Source organism: Eschscholzia californica, unplaced genomic scaffold (assembly GCF_041429995.1).
Source record: "Eschscholzia californica isolate CP2 unplaced genomic scaffold, dmEscCali1.0.p SCAF_4, whole genome shotgun sequence".
NCBI lineage: Eukaryota > Viridiplantae > Streptophyta > Magnoliopsida > Ranunculales > Papaveraceae > Eschscholzia > Eschscholzia californica.
The window spans coordinates 13,496,905-13,512,631 of NW_028238461.1; the positions used below are offsets into that span (position 1 = coordinate 13,496,905).

Genomic DNA, 15,727 nt, shown 5'->3' on the forward strand with positions numbered 1-15,727 from the left:
GATCGCCATTCCCAATCCCATTCAAACCAAACTCAACTCCCTGGCCATTAAACTTTCCAAATGGAATAAAGAGGTTTTCGGTAATCTGGACAATGATATTAAGCATCTCACTAACAGACTCCAATCTATTAAGAACGCAGATGCTTCCAAAGAAACTTACACCCAGATCGAAACCTTCCTACTCCAGCAAGAGAGTCTGTGGAAGGAGAAGTCCAGAATAACTAACATCAACCTCGGTGACAGAGATACCCAATACTTTCATGCTAAAGCCACTACGAGAAACCGCAAGAATAAAATCCAAGCTATCAAAAGGGTGGATAATTCGTGGTCTACGGATGAAGCGGAAATATCCACTATTTTTTCTATCCACATCCAGAATATATCATCGACGGTGGGTGCCACTATGTCTCCTAATATCACTGAGTGTTTTTACCCTCAGATCTCCTCCGCTCAGAATGAGACTCTCACTGTGATCCCATTGATTGATGAAATCCGGACACCCACTTTCTCCCTCAAACCGGGAGCGGCCCCTGGCCTTGATGGCTTCCTCCCCCCTTTTCTACCAATCCAATTGGGACACTGTCAAGGACGATTTTATGATTATGGTCTCCACTTTCTTTCACAACTCGTCTCTGCCGGCAATGTCCAATCACACGCACATATGCCTCCTCCCTAAATCCAAAACCCCTCAATCGCCTGCTGACTACCGTCCTATAAGCCTGCTCAACACCACTTACAAAATCATCACCAAAATCCTAGCCAACAGACTTAAACCCATTATGGCTAATATTATCTCTCCCTTCCAGGGTGCCTATGTGCCGGGTAGGCAAATCACTGATAAAATTATCATCAGCCAAGAACTCATTCACTCTTACAAAAAAGTCAAGGGAGTTAAAAGCTACTTTGGTCTTAAGCTGGACATGTCTAAGGCTTTTGACAGAATTGAATGGAGTTACCTGGAAAATGTTATGACCTTGATGGGCTTCTCGCATTCTTGGATCAATCTCATTAACACTTATATTTCTACCAGCTTCATGGCGGTCCTTATCAACGACCGTCCTGGACTGACTTTTGATGTTAGTCGGGGTATCCGTTAGGGTGACCCGCTCTCTCCTTTCCTGTTTGCTATTGTTATGGAGGGTCTTAGTCGCCTTTTAGAGAAGCATAATAATATTTCCTCTTTTATCGGCTTTCCCATCCCTAATTCTGACATCTCCATTAAACATCTCCTCTTTGCAGATGACTGCATCATATTTGGACAGAACTCACTGGACAACATCCACAATCTCAAGATTATCTTGAAAGAGTTCAGTGAAGCTTCTGGTCAAATGATCAATTACGCTAAATCTAACATTTTCTTCTCCAAAAACTCTCACCCTAAATTCAAGCGTATGATCATTAGGGAACTTAAAGTTCATCAATCGTCTACCGGGGATAAATATCTGGGCACCAATTTGTTCATAGATCGTAATAAAAAACAATCCTTTCAACCTCTCCTTACTCAAATCAAGAATAAACTTGCCAAGTGGCAAACCCATCTCCTCTCCCAAGCTGGCCGCTCGGTAGCGCTCTCCACTATCGCATTACTAGGGTTTCTCTGGAATGAAACTAGGGTTTGGGACTGAGAGTATATTTATAAAGGATATATTTTAATCTATCGGGCGCGGGTCATGTGTATTTTTGGGCGGGCGGGTCTCGGGTGTATTTCGGGCGGGTGTAATGGGTCGGAACTCGGTTAGAGGGTCTTGCCCGATATCCGCCCACATCCGCCCGAAATTGTGGGTCGGGTATGCCCGGCTCGGGTTACATTCGGATTTCGGGTACTAACAGTCCGGGCAGATTGGGCCGGATCTCGGGTTCCCGGACCGTTTTCCCACCCCTAGTTGTGACCCATGATAAGCAGAGTTGTTCGAACTACTAGTTTTTGTGGCACACATATGTGTCTTGAAAAATGTCATACAATGTCTTGTGACCTATAATGAGCGAGGTCCTTCAAACCACTGGCGTTTGTGGCTCAAACACGCGTCTCACCCCTTACCTTCGTTCTCCAGTTGGATATCCCCATTATTCAAACCCTAATTGCACCTACAACCTATTGGGTTCACAAGACACTACCCCAACACCCTAACCCATTCACCCAACACCCCAATCCATTCAGCTTTCACAATTGTTGGACCCATTTACCAGGGCCAGCGCTTTGGGGAAAGCTAAATAGTTTCCGGGGTGTGAAATTTTAAAGGGAATATGCAAAATTTTGAAAATTTTCTGGGGAAACATATTTTATGGGGAATATGTTTCAAAATAAAAATAAAAAATTCTCCACCTCACCTCTCTCCTCCATCTCATCTTCTATCTCTGCCACCTCATCATCTTCACCGACGAAGGTCGCCGACCGGTCAATTTTCCGGTCGGCGACCTTCAAACATTAGAAAAAAAAATTCTCTCTCCTTTCTCCTCCCTCTCTCTCTAAAAAAAAAATATTTCTTGAAGAACAGATCATATTGATCTGTTCTTCGAGAAAAGACCAGATCTAGGTCTTAAAATCAAAATATTTTTTTTTTTAGAGAGAGAGAGGAGAGATTTTTTTTTTTTTTTTAAATGTTTGAAGGTCGCCGGTGAAGATGATGAGGTGAGGTGGAGAGAGAGAGAGGTGAGATGTGGATTTTTTATTTTTCCCCCTAACAACTTACAAAATAAAATTGTCAAACAAAATTGACCAATTTTTTACCAAGTCTTCACACTCCGGAAACTATTTAGCTTTCCCCAAAGCGCTGGCCTTTACCAGCCACACTAAAGCCAACTCTTTTACACCCCGCGGCTAGGGCGACCCTTTACACGGCCCACCATCCCGTAAGAATGGACCATTAGGATTTAGGTTAGCGAGTAGCGACTGCTACGCGCTGTTTTCTTACAAGCTGTTTTTTCCCTCATTTCGGCGTTTTTTAGCCATAGGGCGGGACTGCGGGAGTAAGGAATCTCTCAGTTCCTTTTTCCCGTCAGAAAAGCGGGAATCTTCGCTTCCGAACCGTTTCTCTCTCTAAACTCTCTCTCTCTCTCTAAACTCTCATCTCTTCTCTCTGGAACTGCAACTCGAACAGGTAAAACCTAATCTCCATTTCTTTCATGCTTCTCTTTAACCTTCTTCCTTTACTATCTCTCAGATTTCACAAACTTTCACACTTTCTCTCTCTCTAAAATTTGTTTCATCCACTCATTTTTCATCCAGATTTTCTCGATCTGTGGTTTAGGTTTTTCAACACATACTTTTCCCTCTTTCAATCCTATTATCCGATTACTCCACATACTCTCGATCAACTTGTTTAATAATGTGAAGTTTTTCTTTTTCATTTTTGAGCAGGGATTTGATTTTGATAGATCGTATATATATAGAGAGAGAAAGATAAAGAGAGAAAATCAAGGAGATGAGTTATATTGGGGCTCATGGAGTTGCTTCACTTCATAAATATAAGTATAGCGGCGTCGATCACTCCTTACTGGCAAAATATGTATTACAACCATTTTGGAGTCGTTTCGTTAATGTGTTTCCTCTTTGGATGCCGTAAGTAATTTACTGTACTTATTAGATTTTCAATTTCTTTTGTTTCTTTGCATGTTAATCTTTGATTTTAGGGTTTTCATTTTGTAATTGCTTTCATAGTTATAATGCATCCATTGATATTGAATTTGATAATGCAATCTAGTTTTACGAAGTCAAAAAGGGTAGAAACACTTATTGGGCACTATTTACTGTACAAATTAAGGGGTTTAAGGCCTTAAATCACATAGATGGGGAGGACTATTGAAGACTAAGTAACATAAAGTTAGGAGCTTTTGGTGATTTTGGGTTTTAATATGCACTGTTGAAAATGATGGAATTGTCATTGTTTAAGCAATAATGAGTGGAAATATGGGTGATTTTGAATTGTTTGAATTGGACACTTCAAATTGAAATTGGGGATGGACGACCTTTATGCAGATAGTAATTCGGGAAATCTCAATTTCAGATTATATTGGAACCTGCTTGGTTACTTCAGAGTTTAGGAATTGTTTTTGTATTTTGCAACATTCATCAGTTTTTGATTATTAACGGGGTTGTTTGATTTGTATATGCTTGGCAGTTTAGAAATAAAAGTTATGGGGTAAAAGCATAGTTTTTTATCTCTTCAATTCACATGTTTTAAGTTTATGTGTAGTTATTTTCGGATGGAAAGACTATGGTTTCACTTATTTCAATATCTGAATTTGTTAAACGTTTAGCTAGACTTAAAAAGTTCTAACTATTTTGCTTCTTTTGACATGTCTGAACGCTTCACCCTCCAGGCCAAACATGGTAAGATGTTCTGTAATGTTAGTTTGACTTCAGCATTAGTAGCATTGTTTTGAAACTTCGAGAAGGGATGCTAGTGGCGGTGCTGTTAATAACAAGTTTTGCTATTTCAATATGCTTTTCCAGATAACTCTTACAGGCTTCATGTTCTTACTTACATCGGCACTGCTTGGTTATGTAAGTAGATACTTCTTTTCTTAATTATTAATATGTTATAGTAGCCTCCTGCTGTTCCTTATCATAAAAGATCTTCATTTACTTCAAATTGAGCAGTGATATCTATCATATTCTGAATTTTACTTCATATGATGAAATTGTAAGTACACAACCTAGTTTCTGTCTGTTTATTTTAGTGTTGATTTGTGCATAGATCTAATTGGAGGACGGAGGTTTGAGTATAATATTTGTGCTGAAGTTGAAATGATTTGTTTCAAGCAATACATGTGGATGTGTTAATGATGTAATTACAAAAAATAATGCTAATAATTTATTGATGTCCTCTTTCCTTAGGATGATATCACACCCATTCAGATATTTAAGTGTATATTTTTCTTGGGTTGACAAGCGAAAAGCCTGTGAAACTGTATATTTTATCCGTTTGAACTCCGCACTATTTTAATTAGTGAATTTCATCAATACCTCAAAATGGAAAGGTCTGTCTTTGATTCTCTTTACCAATAGTTTTTTCTTAAACTGATTTTGAAATAGCTAAAGAATAAAATGAGTCTTTGAAGGTTAAGAAATAAGAAGGTTCTTGTCTAAAATGTTCATTTTTGACGCTCGCAAGTAATGTCAAGTATACACTGTGCTAAACTTTTAGTTCAAGTAAATATAAATTGAAAAATTCAAGGTTATAGGTCTAGATGGAAACTTGTTTATAGACTTAGTCATCTCCATTATTATGGGAAGTTGTAGCTGCGTTCTTAATTCTATATTGAATATGTATCTGTAGCGGGTATCACCAATTCACCATTATAATAAAAGTATAGAAACAACTATAAGCTAATATTCATAACATGCCAGAGCATGAGTACTAACTATGACTATGAGCAAGTTTTGGTTCTTCGTTGGATGTGATATTGACCTTCATGACCTCTATTTATTTTGCTTCTTTAGTGGACACTGTTACATCTCTTTTTCAAATTTCTGTCCATATTCATTTTATTAAAAAGTACATTATGCGCGGTTAATTTTGTTTGCTTAAAAAATGATAGCTGTTATCATATGGTCCTTGATTTCCTTTCTTTGTTCTCCACAACAGATATATTCTCCTTCTCTAGATACAGCTCCCCCAAGATGGGTACATCTTGCACATGGGATACTTCTTTTCTTATATCAGGTTTGCCCAGTCTTCCTTTATTTAGTATACCATGCCTATTTCATATTTGTTAATCGCGGAATCGCTCAGATTTGCATGTGTTCTGTTAAAGAGTCCTACTGTTTGATCTCAAGTAGATTGTGCGTCTTCATTTTCCATGAAACTGATTTGTTTGCAATATGTACTCCTTCAGTTTACATTTTACAGCTTTTCCACCTTTATTTTGATATTCAAGTAGTTTAAAGCAGCCCCATTTGTATTATTTTCTTCTTTGGTATTGATATTTCAGTTTCTGATGCTTTTCTGTGCATCATGAGATTCAACAATATCTTGTTTTTTATCTTTATTTTTTTTACGAGAGTCTCATCTTTCATGGATGTTAATTTGCCTTTTATGTCATTTTACGACAACTTAATGGCATGAGTTTCTTGAGTAAGTATTCTTTAACATGACGTTAGAGGCCTTTTGGAGGTTGAGGGTTCAAGTACCCAACGTGTAATCGAGGCATAGCGACATAATGTTGTTGGATGCATTTTAGCTCCTTTTTAGGTCCACATCCCTTTTCATCGTTGCCACTTAAAAGAGTTTGCGCTTTAGGAGTGTTTGTTAGCATTATACATTCTTTTTTCCTTGTTCTAAAAGAAATTTACTTTTCTTAATTGAGCACCTTTACTTACGTATGTACATTGTTGCACAACATTTGAGCCAGACATTTGATGCCGTTGATGGAAAGCAAGCAAGACGTACAAATTCCTCCAGTCCACTAGGCGAACTTTTTGATCATGGTGAACCTTGTTTCCCATATATTTTCTTATCTTTATTCGTGATACTTTTTTTGTACTGATGTATATGTTTCTTGAACTTCCATTACAGGGTGTGACGCTCTTGCATGTGCAGTATGTATTCTCATCTTTTATTTGTTATGTTATTGACCTGGCTACTGGTTTCCCCTTGATATTGCTTTCTTCTTCAGTTTGAGGCTTTGGCTTTTGGAAGCACTGCAATGTGTGGAAGAAGCACGTTCTGGTTTTGGGTTATCTCCGCTGTTCCATTTTATGGTGCAACATGGGAGCAGTAAGTTTCTTAATCTGGTAGTCATAACAACGCTGTTTTGATTTGCTTGCAATTGTATTGTTAAATAATACATGCATCAGTAGTAGCCACTGCGAACGAGCTAATTCAGTGGTTAAGTCAGTACTCATTCTCACGGTCATCTAAATTTGGAATTCGTTGTTATCCATGCACGTTCACAATGCACAACCATTTGATTGCTCCACTTAGCGACTGTCAAATTTAACAAATTCATGGTGCCAGGTTATCTGGTCATTTCTGCTGTGAAGGAAATAACAATCCCATATTCCCGCATTGTCTCGGTAACATACACCAGAGTGGTTAAAGTAGTATCCTACCATTAAATAAATAATTGAATGGGCCCAGAAAACAGTATTATTAGTGAATTCTCACTGTTTAAGTTATATGTATTCATAGCAACCTATTGGAGGTCATGTTAATTTACTGATAGTGCTGCCACTGGTCCAGCTATTTCACGAACACCCTTATCCTTCCAGTGGTAAATGGACCAACAGAAGGTCTCATGCTGATCTATGTGGCCCACTGTTTTACATTTCTTGTGGGTACGTGCTCTAATCACCATAAATTTCTATTTTTCTATTATGTCTTGCTTTGTTTCAGATCCGATATGAATTGCTTCAATGTTCGATGTGGCAAAATAAAAATGTATGTAATAAGCAAGTGCTTCTGAATTAAAATGCAATAGACTGGTTAGATATGTTACGGTTGCTAATGACACCCATCATTACTTTCCTTCAAATGATTAAAAAAATACCATTAATTGGAAAAATAGTTTTCTTATCGAATATCAAAGGCCTGAATATAATAGCTGAGCACTTGATAATACGTTTTCTGACAGTGGTCTACTTCCTTTTGTTTTGCCTATGCTAATGGCTAGTATTTCTCTATGTTGTATTCAACTAGAGCTCCAGGAAGATGATAGTGTAATTGGTTTTACAGTTAAGGCGACACATTTTTTACATTGTTATTGCTACTCCAAAGCCTTCGACTTATTTTTACATTGTTTTTGCTACTCCAAAGCCTAACTGATACTATATCTCCGTAACAAGTGAGCTTAAATGAAAAATGGGCTTTAATACGCCCCTTATGAACTTCAAGAGATGTTTAGCTCGCTGTTCGTTTTCAAACTACAAAACTACTTCTACCCATTGCAACTGAGTTTTGCTTTGCAGAAACTTTCAACCAACATCACACCTCTTAGCTGCGCAAAGCATATTGATAGGCTTCTGCAAGCTTTGTAACTCCCACTTCCTCAGGCCATATTTGTTTGACACTCAATAAATAATTATCTCCCTTCTTGGCCGATGTATATTGACAGGTTATTGACTACTTACAATTTTATGCTCAAACATTGCCGCCTTAATCATTTAATTTATGAAGTTTCTCTTAGAACACCATTGAGTACTTTGGTGGTGTAATTACTCTCTCAGACTTTCGGTTTTCCTTCTTATCATGCTCGTCAACTTCCTTCTATTGTTGAAGTGAGTTTAAGATAAAAAACCATGTTCCATATCTACTACAAAAACTTAGATGCTTTTTTCTGTGTAAAGAAACCTTCAGTCTCTCCAGTCTGTGACAACTCTTGAATGGTATTCCTTATCAGCAATATTGTGTAGCTATAATGCCATATGCTGACTAGTCTTTCTTACCAAGCTTACAGTATGTCAAATTTGTTATAAAGATTAGGCAATAAGCGTGTCAAAGGGGAATCAGATTTGGAAAATGACAGGTTGTCAGTTACAGTTAAGTTATCAAATGAGAAAGATAAGGAAGAACTGACCACATAGAAGTGTATCCATAAAATGTGAACATTAACTATTCAGTTCCTCGGGCTCATAACCAATTTACCTGTCACAGTATTCTGATTTTGCTTTCTATAATTCTTGTGCTATCCCAGGCTTGCCACTTACCAACATCGTGCTCCAAAAGCATTCTTGATGCTCCTGGGTCACAGTCTAGTTTTAAAACTTTGTTACCATGTAACATTTCGTGGCTTATTTTATTTTTCAGGTGCTGAATGGTGGGCTCAACAATTTGGGATGTCTATACCTTTTCTGAGTTGGATACCTTTTATTTATGGTAAGGCTGTTCTCTATATAGCTTACGGCCTGTTAACAACTGATTCCCCACTGGATATGGAACAACAAAGTTTTGATATCATGCCATGCATATCATGTAGTTGCGTGGTGTATTTGGCTTTGCTTAAACTGTGTGTGCCGTTGTGCTTACTAAAATGAAATACTTAATACTGATGCCTTGTGTCGAGCTATTGTAATTACCTTTTGGATGAAAGGATTGTTAACTTCTCTAATTATATCTAATCCTTTATAGCGTCTACATTTATGGATTTGGTAATTAAAATTTGCTTTGGACTCCTATTACCTGTTTATGCCAGAAATCCCGACATACCGAGTTGTCTTGTTCTTGATGATTGCTTTTGCTGTTATACCAACTATTACATTCAAGTAAGTGGCCTTCTGTAGTGTTAACCTATGCAAATTTTTTCTATTTTCTTTTTGGTTCTTTGTTTTCTTTCTTGGGTGTGTTTGGCTATTTGCATCTGAAGCACTTTCTTATGCTACTCTGCAGTGTTTACAATGTCTATAAAGTCGTTCAAGCGAGAAAAGGGAGCATGTTTCTGGCATTAGCGATGGTAATTTATTTCTTGCTTAATATATGTCTATTAGTTTACCTGTTGCTAAATTGTTGCATCTATTTCTTTCCAGCTTTATCCATTCGTTGTACTTCTTGGAGGAGTTCTGATCTGGTATGATATACAATTTCTCTCCTGTTCTGCTTGTTTATTTTTGTAAATCACTTTACTACACCTGATTTTCTGTGCAGGGATTATTTGTCTCCATCTGACATCATGACGAATTATCCACACTTGGTTATAATAGGAACTGGACTTGCATTTGGATTCCTTGTGGTGAGATACTTGGTAGCTATGTCATTAATCAGTGGTAGTTTTTTGCATCATTTTTTAACTTTAATGGTAATTATGGTACTCTACCCATTATATGAGATCCTCAAAGTTTTCTATTTTTGACATTGCCATACTAGATGTTCTGAAAGGAAGGCTAGAAAAGGAACTGTTATGATTGACATTCTTCTGCTTCCTATGTCCATCCATGTCGCCTGTCTGTTATCCTATCTAAGAAGTCTAGTACAAGCGAGCTGAGCTCCTAAACAAATTAAAGAAGAGCTGATGCGAAAAGTTCTTTTCTATACATTGAACCATGTATCAAGGTGTCCATGAATGATGAGTAGAATAGGGACTCTGTTGTTGTACAATTGACAAACTACCCTTAGATTTACAAACATCAGTTGATTTAGTTGGGAGCAGGCTTGAAATCCAGATAATATTTTATTCTAAAGTAGACATTAATTATTTCCTACATTAATTTGATTATTGTTCTTAACTTCCCTAGCTTAGTTGCTTTTGCTCTTTTTTTTTCCTTGGACTAACGAGTTCTTTGGGATGAATTAACATAATTATACCAATTAGTTTCCTTTCCTTTTCTATCAAGATTTTTTAGGCCCTTCTTATTGGTAGATAAATACAGAGGATTTTAGTGGTTCTAGCTCTCTTGATTTGTTAAATCTTAATAGGAAATGTCTGCTTTTGCAGGGCAGGATGATTCTGGCTCACTTGTGTGATGAACCTAAGGGCTTAAAAACTGGAATGTGCATGGTATGTCGTAATATCCTCTCAAATAGTTCTGAAAGTGGATTCTGTGTTCTTCCTGTCTATATATCATCCAGAGTTTTTATAAGATGATTATGATCAAGTATTGTGGGAACCACACTGGGGAGATTGTTACATGATATACTACTACCAAGCACCAATAACATGTATGTCACGGGATGCCATTGCTAAAAGAATATCAAAATTCTAAAAAATGAAGATCCAGTTAGAGCTAAAGTTTTGCCCAACAATTAATTTTCACTTCCGTCCAACTGGTTCTTTTTTATCTTCATAGTTCTTCATCTAGATTCTAGAAAACTTGTAGTGGGACTACTCCATTTCTTTCCAGAGGGTCATGAAGTCAACACCTGGCTAGCACAAAAAGTATGCAACACCATGATTTCTCCCACCCCGAAAGGATCTGTTGAAGTTGTAACTTGAAAACAGAGAGGGAACAAAGTCCTTTCAGTCCTATATTTGCACTGGCAATATCTCCTCGATTTGTTACTATAATCAAGGTTATGTTTGGTGCTCGGAAATAGAATATGATAACTAGATATCACATTTCAAATGATGTTTGGTACACTGGAATGCATCGGGAATCACATCCCCAGTGGAATAGGATTCCCTCAAGGAGGGGACGTCCCAAACCCAAGAGGTGGGTGGGTTTCCGATTTCCTTCCCTTTTGAATTGTAAACCAAATAATCCACTGACAAAACGATCTCTAGCAATCCTATTTCTGACCAAACTAAGCAATTAGTAAGGTATTATGATTACTGTCGACTAGTGGGGCTCACATTACTGGATTGTTATTCTAGGTAATCACATTCCTTTGCTGCACGCTAAACATGTCCTAGAAGGAGAGATGCCTTTTAATGAACTTGAATGTTGGAAGCAATTTGGTTTTCCAAAATCTTACAATTGTTATAACTTCGAAGGAGAATAAGAAAATTAGACTCGTGATCAGTTGTCATTGAAGTAACAGACTAACAGGATCCTGATTTTCTGTTTTTCTTGTGAACAGTCACTACTGTATCTCCCTTTTGGTATTGCAAATGCGCTCACTGCCAGGCTCAATGATGGGTATGTTGACTATGTTCGTATTGATTCATTAATGACTATCAACTATATACAGAAAATCAATGCTGCTTATCTTTTTTTTCCCCTTTCAATTTGATTTACTGCATTATGATTTTTGTTACCAATTATTCTGCAGTGTTCCTTTAGTTGATGAGAGTTTGGTACTCCTTGGCTACTGTTTCTTCACAGGTAGAAATGAATTCCCCGGTTAATTACAGTTGTGATCTACATTTTTCTCTATGTCCCATCTTTTCTAGAATATAGGTGTAGTTGCATATCCTGCTAGTACTCAATACAGTGGTAGAAAATTTCGAAAGACAAACTGATATCTGTTGTTCACTTTTGTAATACCTCTTTCTAAACCTTTTTCATCTTGATTTGTTTGTTGTCTAGTATCGTTGTACCTTCACTTCGCGACATCAGTCATCCATGAAATCACTACTGCACTGGGAATCTACTGCTTCAGGTGAAATTTTGTTTATTTAATCCTCACAAAATAGGGGAAAAACGTCTAAAATCTAGTTTCCTAGTAACCCTTTTTCAAGATTGCCTCAACAAAAGCATACATCTTTTTTATTTCTCTAATCCCTTATGAATTATTAGCTTTGAATGAGATTGGTCAAAACCTATATATGTACCCACTGTGTCGACCTCCCTTGGTGTCTTACCCTCATGATAAAACTACAGTAGCTAAATCGGGCTGTCATAGGTTTTTTCTTACCAAGATGCCTTGTATGGTGATTAGTAATTTCTCGTCAAGACCGTTCTCTTGGTTTTCAAGTTGTACGAGGATGAGGGTCTTGAATGATATAAACTGCTTTGTTTTCAACTTTATTTTCATACAAATTGCAGGATAACAAGGAAAGAAGCTTGAAGACAGTGATAGGTGTTGGGTGGCACAATTCGGCTATGTTTCTCCCAGATAGATGTATTTATTATGTCTTTGATCAAATCAGCCAAAATCTTCTGTCCTTGTTGTGTCTCTATCTCTATGGAGATTTTGGATTGCCCTTAATTCATACATATTTACTGATTTGGGTTAACAACCTGACTAGTTGCTGGGTTAAGTTATTGTCATCCAAAATTGTCCAACGTTCTAGTGCACTAAATTAGTCGTCGTGTTGTAATCAATTGTTTTTCCTTTCTTTTAACAATCTAATGTAGTGTAGTTTGTTTTCTTTTTCCGTCCAGTTGTATGTAGTTCATCTGACCCTGTTAGAGAATGAAATAGTGATTGCAAGATAGAACAATGTTTAGTCCAGGTTTTAGATTCGCACTTGGAAGGATTCATCAATCTAGGTTCCCTCATTTCCCGTATGGAGAAATTTATACTCCATGGGTTGAGGTCCCGGTGCATCAATCATAGTAGTTTGAGTCCGGAAGTAGCCTCCACTCGACTGCCGTAGCCCCCAACGCTAAGGTAATGAGGAGCCACCATCGGTACTAGTCCAGGAGGTCAATACTAACGAGAGTCCCACAGCTCGCTAGTTCGTTAGGTATAACGTGTTTCGGTCAGCTTTAAAGGCCAAACCAACCCAGTCACTTCGCATGAGCCCTGTGGAGTCAAGGTACGAAGAACTTGACCGGAAGAGGTTCACTAGTTTTCCAAGAGTTGAGGAAGGCCTCGTTCCAGCAAGTGAATGGTGCTTGCTGCCTAGTACATCATGTTCCATCTCTGTATTCTGGAAGTCTACATTTTTTTCTCTCCTAATTTCTCGTCGCAGGTACCTCCACAATCATCGTCTTCTTTTCTTTCTCCTCTTTCAACGACGAGGGTTACTTTAGCCAAGAAAACCTATCTGGTTTAGGACAAAAGCTTTATTACATGTAGAGAGAAATGGTGGCGGTGTGAAGAGAAGAGGAAAAAGTTCGTTATTTTTCATTTTTAATGGAAGGACACTGACAATAGCAATCTGCCAACAATTGGTCTGTGACCAACTTGAAGAGAAGAGGGTTTTGGATGGAATCAACAACTTTTCTTTCCACCCAAGTTGTGGATGCTCGGGAGAATAGTTTGGACGTCCGAAAGACCACAAAAAAATGCATTCTGAAGCCTGAATTGTCTGCTCAAATAGAGACCCAATTCAGACTTCGAGACAGATTTCAAATTTTACTTAGAAAAAGACAAACACTGCCTACGCCTATTCACCGAAAGAAAGAAGATTAGCCCAAGAAAGACGTTAGACCTAATATTTCTAGTTTTCTACATCATTAAGTGAAAACAATTTTCCTTCCCAATGGCTCCACAAGTTCATTAAACTGCTTCAACGAAGAAAAAAAACTATTAGAGATAATCTAAGAGAGAAAAACTTATTACTTGCAAGTTGCATGAGAAAGAAAATAACAAGCTTACTTGGTAGGAAAAAGGCCAAGTGATGACTTAAGTTTTGGAAATTAAACTAAATAATTAAAAAACAACCTTTTCTAGAATTCTATGGAATTTAGTAAATTTGGTGAGGATAATGTGAATGAATTTGTGTATTCAAAATGCACCCAAAAATGTAGAAACTAGGATGTTAAGTTTTGTGATGGTTAGTCATAAATCTTTCTTTTCTACTTAAAAGTTATAATTTCTTCTTCCCAAATAAGAAAGTTCAATGCAGCCAGCACAACTGTCTTTGCAACTCACAAGAAATGCAACTACCTTCCCAACCAACTGTTAAGTTGGAGCATAATTTTTGGATTAAATCCCAACTAACTAACCTTTAAAAGCCCAAATGAGGTCAAACGGATCTGGCATTCGAAGGAAGCTATGAACGAGGATATAGAGTTGTTTCTGTAGTTTGTTTGCTCTTTTGTTTTTTCTTCTTTCTTTCAACAAAAAAAAAAAAACCTTTAAAAGCCAAAAGAAAACTTTGTTTCAGAAAATAGTTACATTTTCTTTCCAAAAATCAAAGATAATGGCAATAAAAAAGATGGAGATGCAGGGGATCGAACCCTGTACCTCTCGCATGCAAAGCGAGCGCTCTACCATTTGAGCTACATCCCCATTTGTGGTTAGTCTCGTATGTTACCTATAATAAACAATCTGTAAGAAAAAAGGGATTAGATTTATAATGTAGAAGTTTCACTCTGTTCATTTTTTGGGTTTTGGAAGGAAACCCTATCTATAGTAAGTGACTTATTTATTAATGTAGATTGCAATCTGTAATTACTTTAGAAACCAAGGAAATTCCAGATGTATTTTCTCTTTGTCTAAAACATTGCAGAATACTTGTTGCTTTCTTGGAGCGAAATTAAACAACTTTGAGTCACAACCTAAAATGCCAGAAAATGTCAAGAAAGATGAAAAGAAACAAAACGAAGAAAAAGAGAGAGAGAGGATGAAAGAAAAAAAGAGAGAAGAGGGGTGGAACATGCGCCCAACCCTAATCGTGCACGTTCTCTCTCTGACTCTCTTGATTGCTGAAAGAGTTCTTAAGGTGTTTTGGTTCTTGAGTATTCCCTCTATTACTTAAAAGCAAGCACAATGTGTAGAGATTGGGTACCCAATCCAAAATTAATATGTTATCACCTGTGTGATGATAGAAATCAGAAAAAGATAAGATTTCATTAATCGATTGAATTTCATAATGGTTCTATCAAAGAGAATGAGCTTATATAAGCATTTACATATTCGGTTATAGAGATAGATGGAATAACAGATTCTGTTAATCCCAACAACCACTAACTACCAAGTTTGTTATTCTTCTAAAGGCACCTCCATTACTTATACCTTTTCTCACTTACACCTTAGTTACACCTTCTTCTTCACTTATGTTGACACTTAGATTACACTCATACTTGTGTTCATTGTCATGCCCCCTCAAGATGATGGGGCGATCAGAACCATTAGCTTGCCTCTAAGATTGAGAAACAAGTCCTTAGCAAGACCTTTTGTAAACAAATCAGCAGGCTGTTCTAATGATGGAATATACCTGATTTCAAGTCGACCAGAAGCCACCAAGTCCCTAACAAAATGATAATCTACTTCAATATGTTTTGTCCTAGCATGACAAATAAGATTTGCAGCAATATTCTTTGCTCCTAGATTATCACAGTATAAAACCATTGGAAGAGACACCTTTTGATGGAGCTCCACAAGAAGAAATGATATCCAGAGTAATTCAGCAGAGGTGATGGAGAGAGCTTTGTATTCAGCTTCTGTGGAGGACTTTGCAACAGTTGGTTGCTTCTTAGAGCACCAAGACACTAATGATTGATCAGGCACAATACAAAAAC

General features: G+C 37.3%; 1 protein-coding gene and 1 non-coding gene across 3 annotated transcripts; one reads left to right on the forward strand and one right to left on the reverse strand.

Annotated features, from left to right (window-relative positions):
- Positions 1–2,826: 2,826 nt before the first annotated feature.
- Positions 2,827–12,684, forward strand: LOC147542901 (choline/ethanolaminephosphotransferase 1). 2 transcript variants are annotated; one of them, XM_086673736.1, is made up of 18 exons: positions 2,827–3,098; positions 3,359–3,563; positions 4,454–4,504; positions 5,589–5,666; positions 6,355–6,430; positions 6,519–6,541; positions 6,619–6,719; positions 7,185–7,279; positions 8,748–8,816; positions 9,133–9,202; positions 9,327–9,390; positions 9,464–9,504; positions 9,582–9,666; positions 10,369–10,431; positions 11,451–11,509; positions 11,643–11,695; positions 11,900–11,972; positions 12,359–12,684. In XM_086673736.1, exons 3-18 carry the CDS (start codon positions 4,472–4,474, stop codon positions 12,378–12,380), a joined length of 1,005 nt encoding a protein of 334 aa, XP_086529862.1. In that variant the 5' UTR covers positions 2,827–3,098; positions 3,359–3,563; positions 4,454–4,471; the 3' UTR covers positions 12,381–12,684. The 2 variants fall into 2 exon arrangements, with proteins under 2 accessions (XP_086529862.1, XP_086529861.1); XM_086673735.1 differs by having other exon boundaries at positions 2,982–3,098; positions 3,359–4,330.
- A 1,738-nt stretch (positions 12,685–14,422) lies between these two features.
- Positions 14,423–14,495, reverse strand: TRNAA-UGC (transfer RNA alanine (anticodon UGC)). The gene has a single exon. It is a non-coding gene; the product is annotated as a tRNA-Ala (tRNA).
- Positions 14,496–15,727: the final 1,232 nt, after the last annotated feature.

Coding starts and splice junctions, on each gene's coding strand:
- LOC147542901 (XM_086673735.1), top strand. Junction 5,667..6,354: donor TACTTCTTTTCTTATATCAG/GTTTGCCCAGTC, acceptor CATTTGAGCCAG/ACATTTGATGCCGTTGATGG. Junction 6,431..6,518: donor AGGCGAACTTTTTGATCATG/GTGAACCTTGTT, acceptor CTTCCATTACAG/GGTGTGACGCTCTTGCATGT.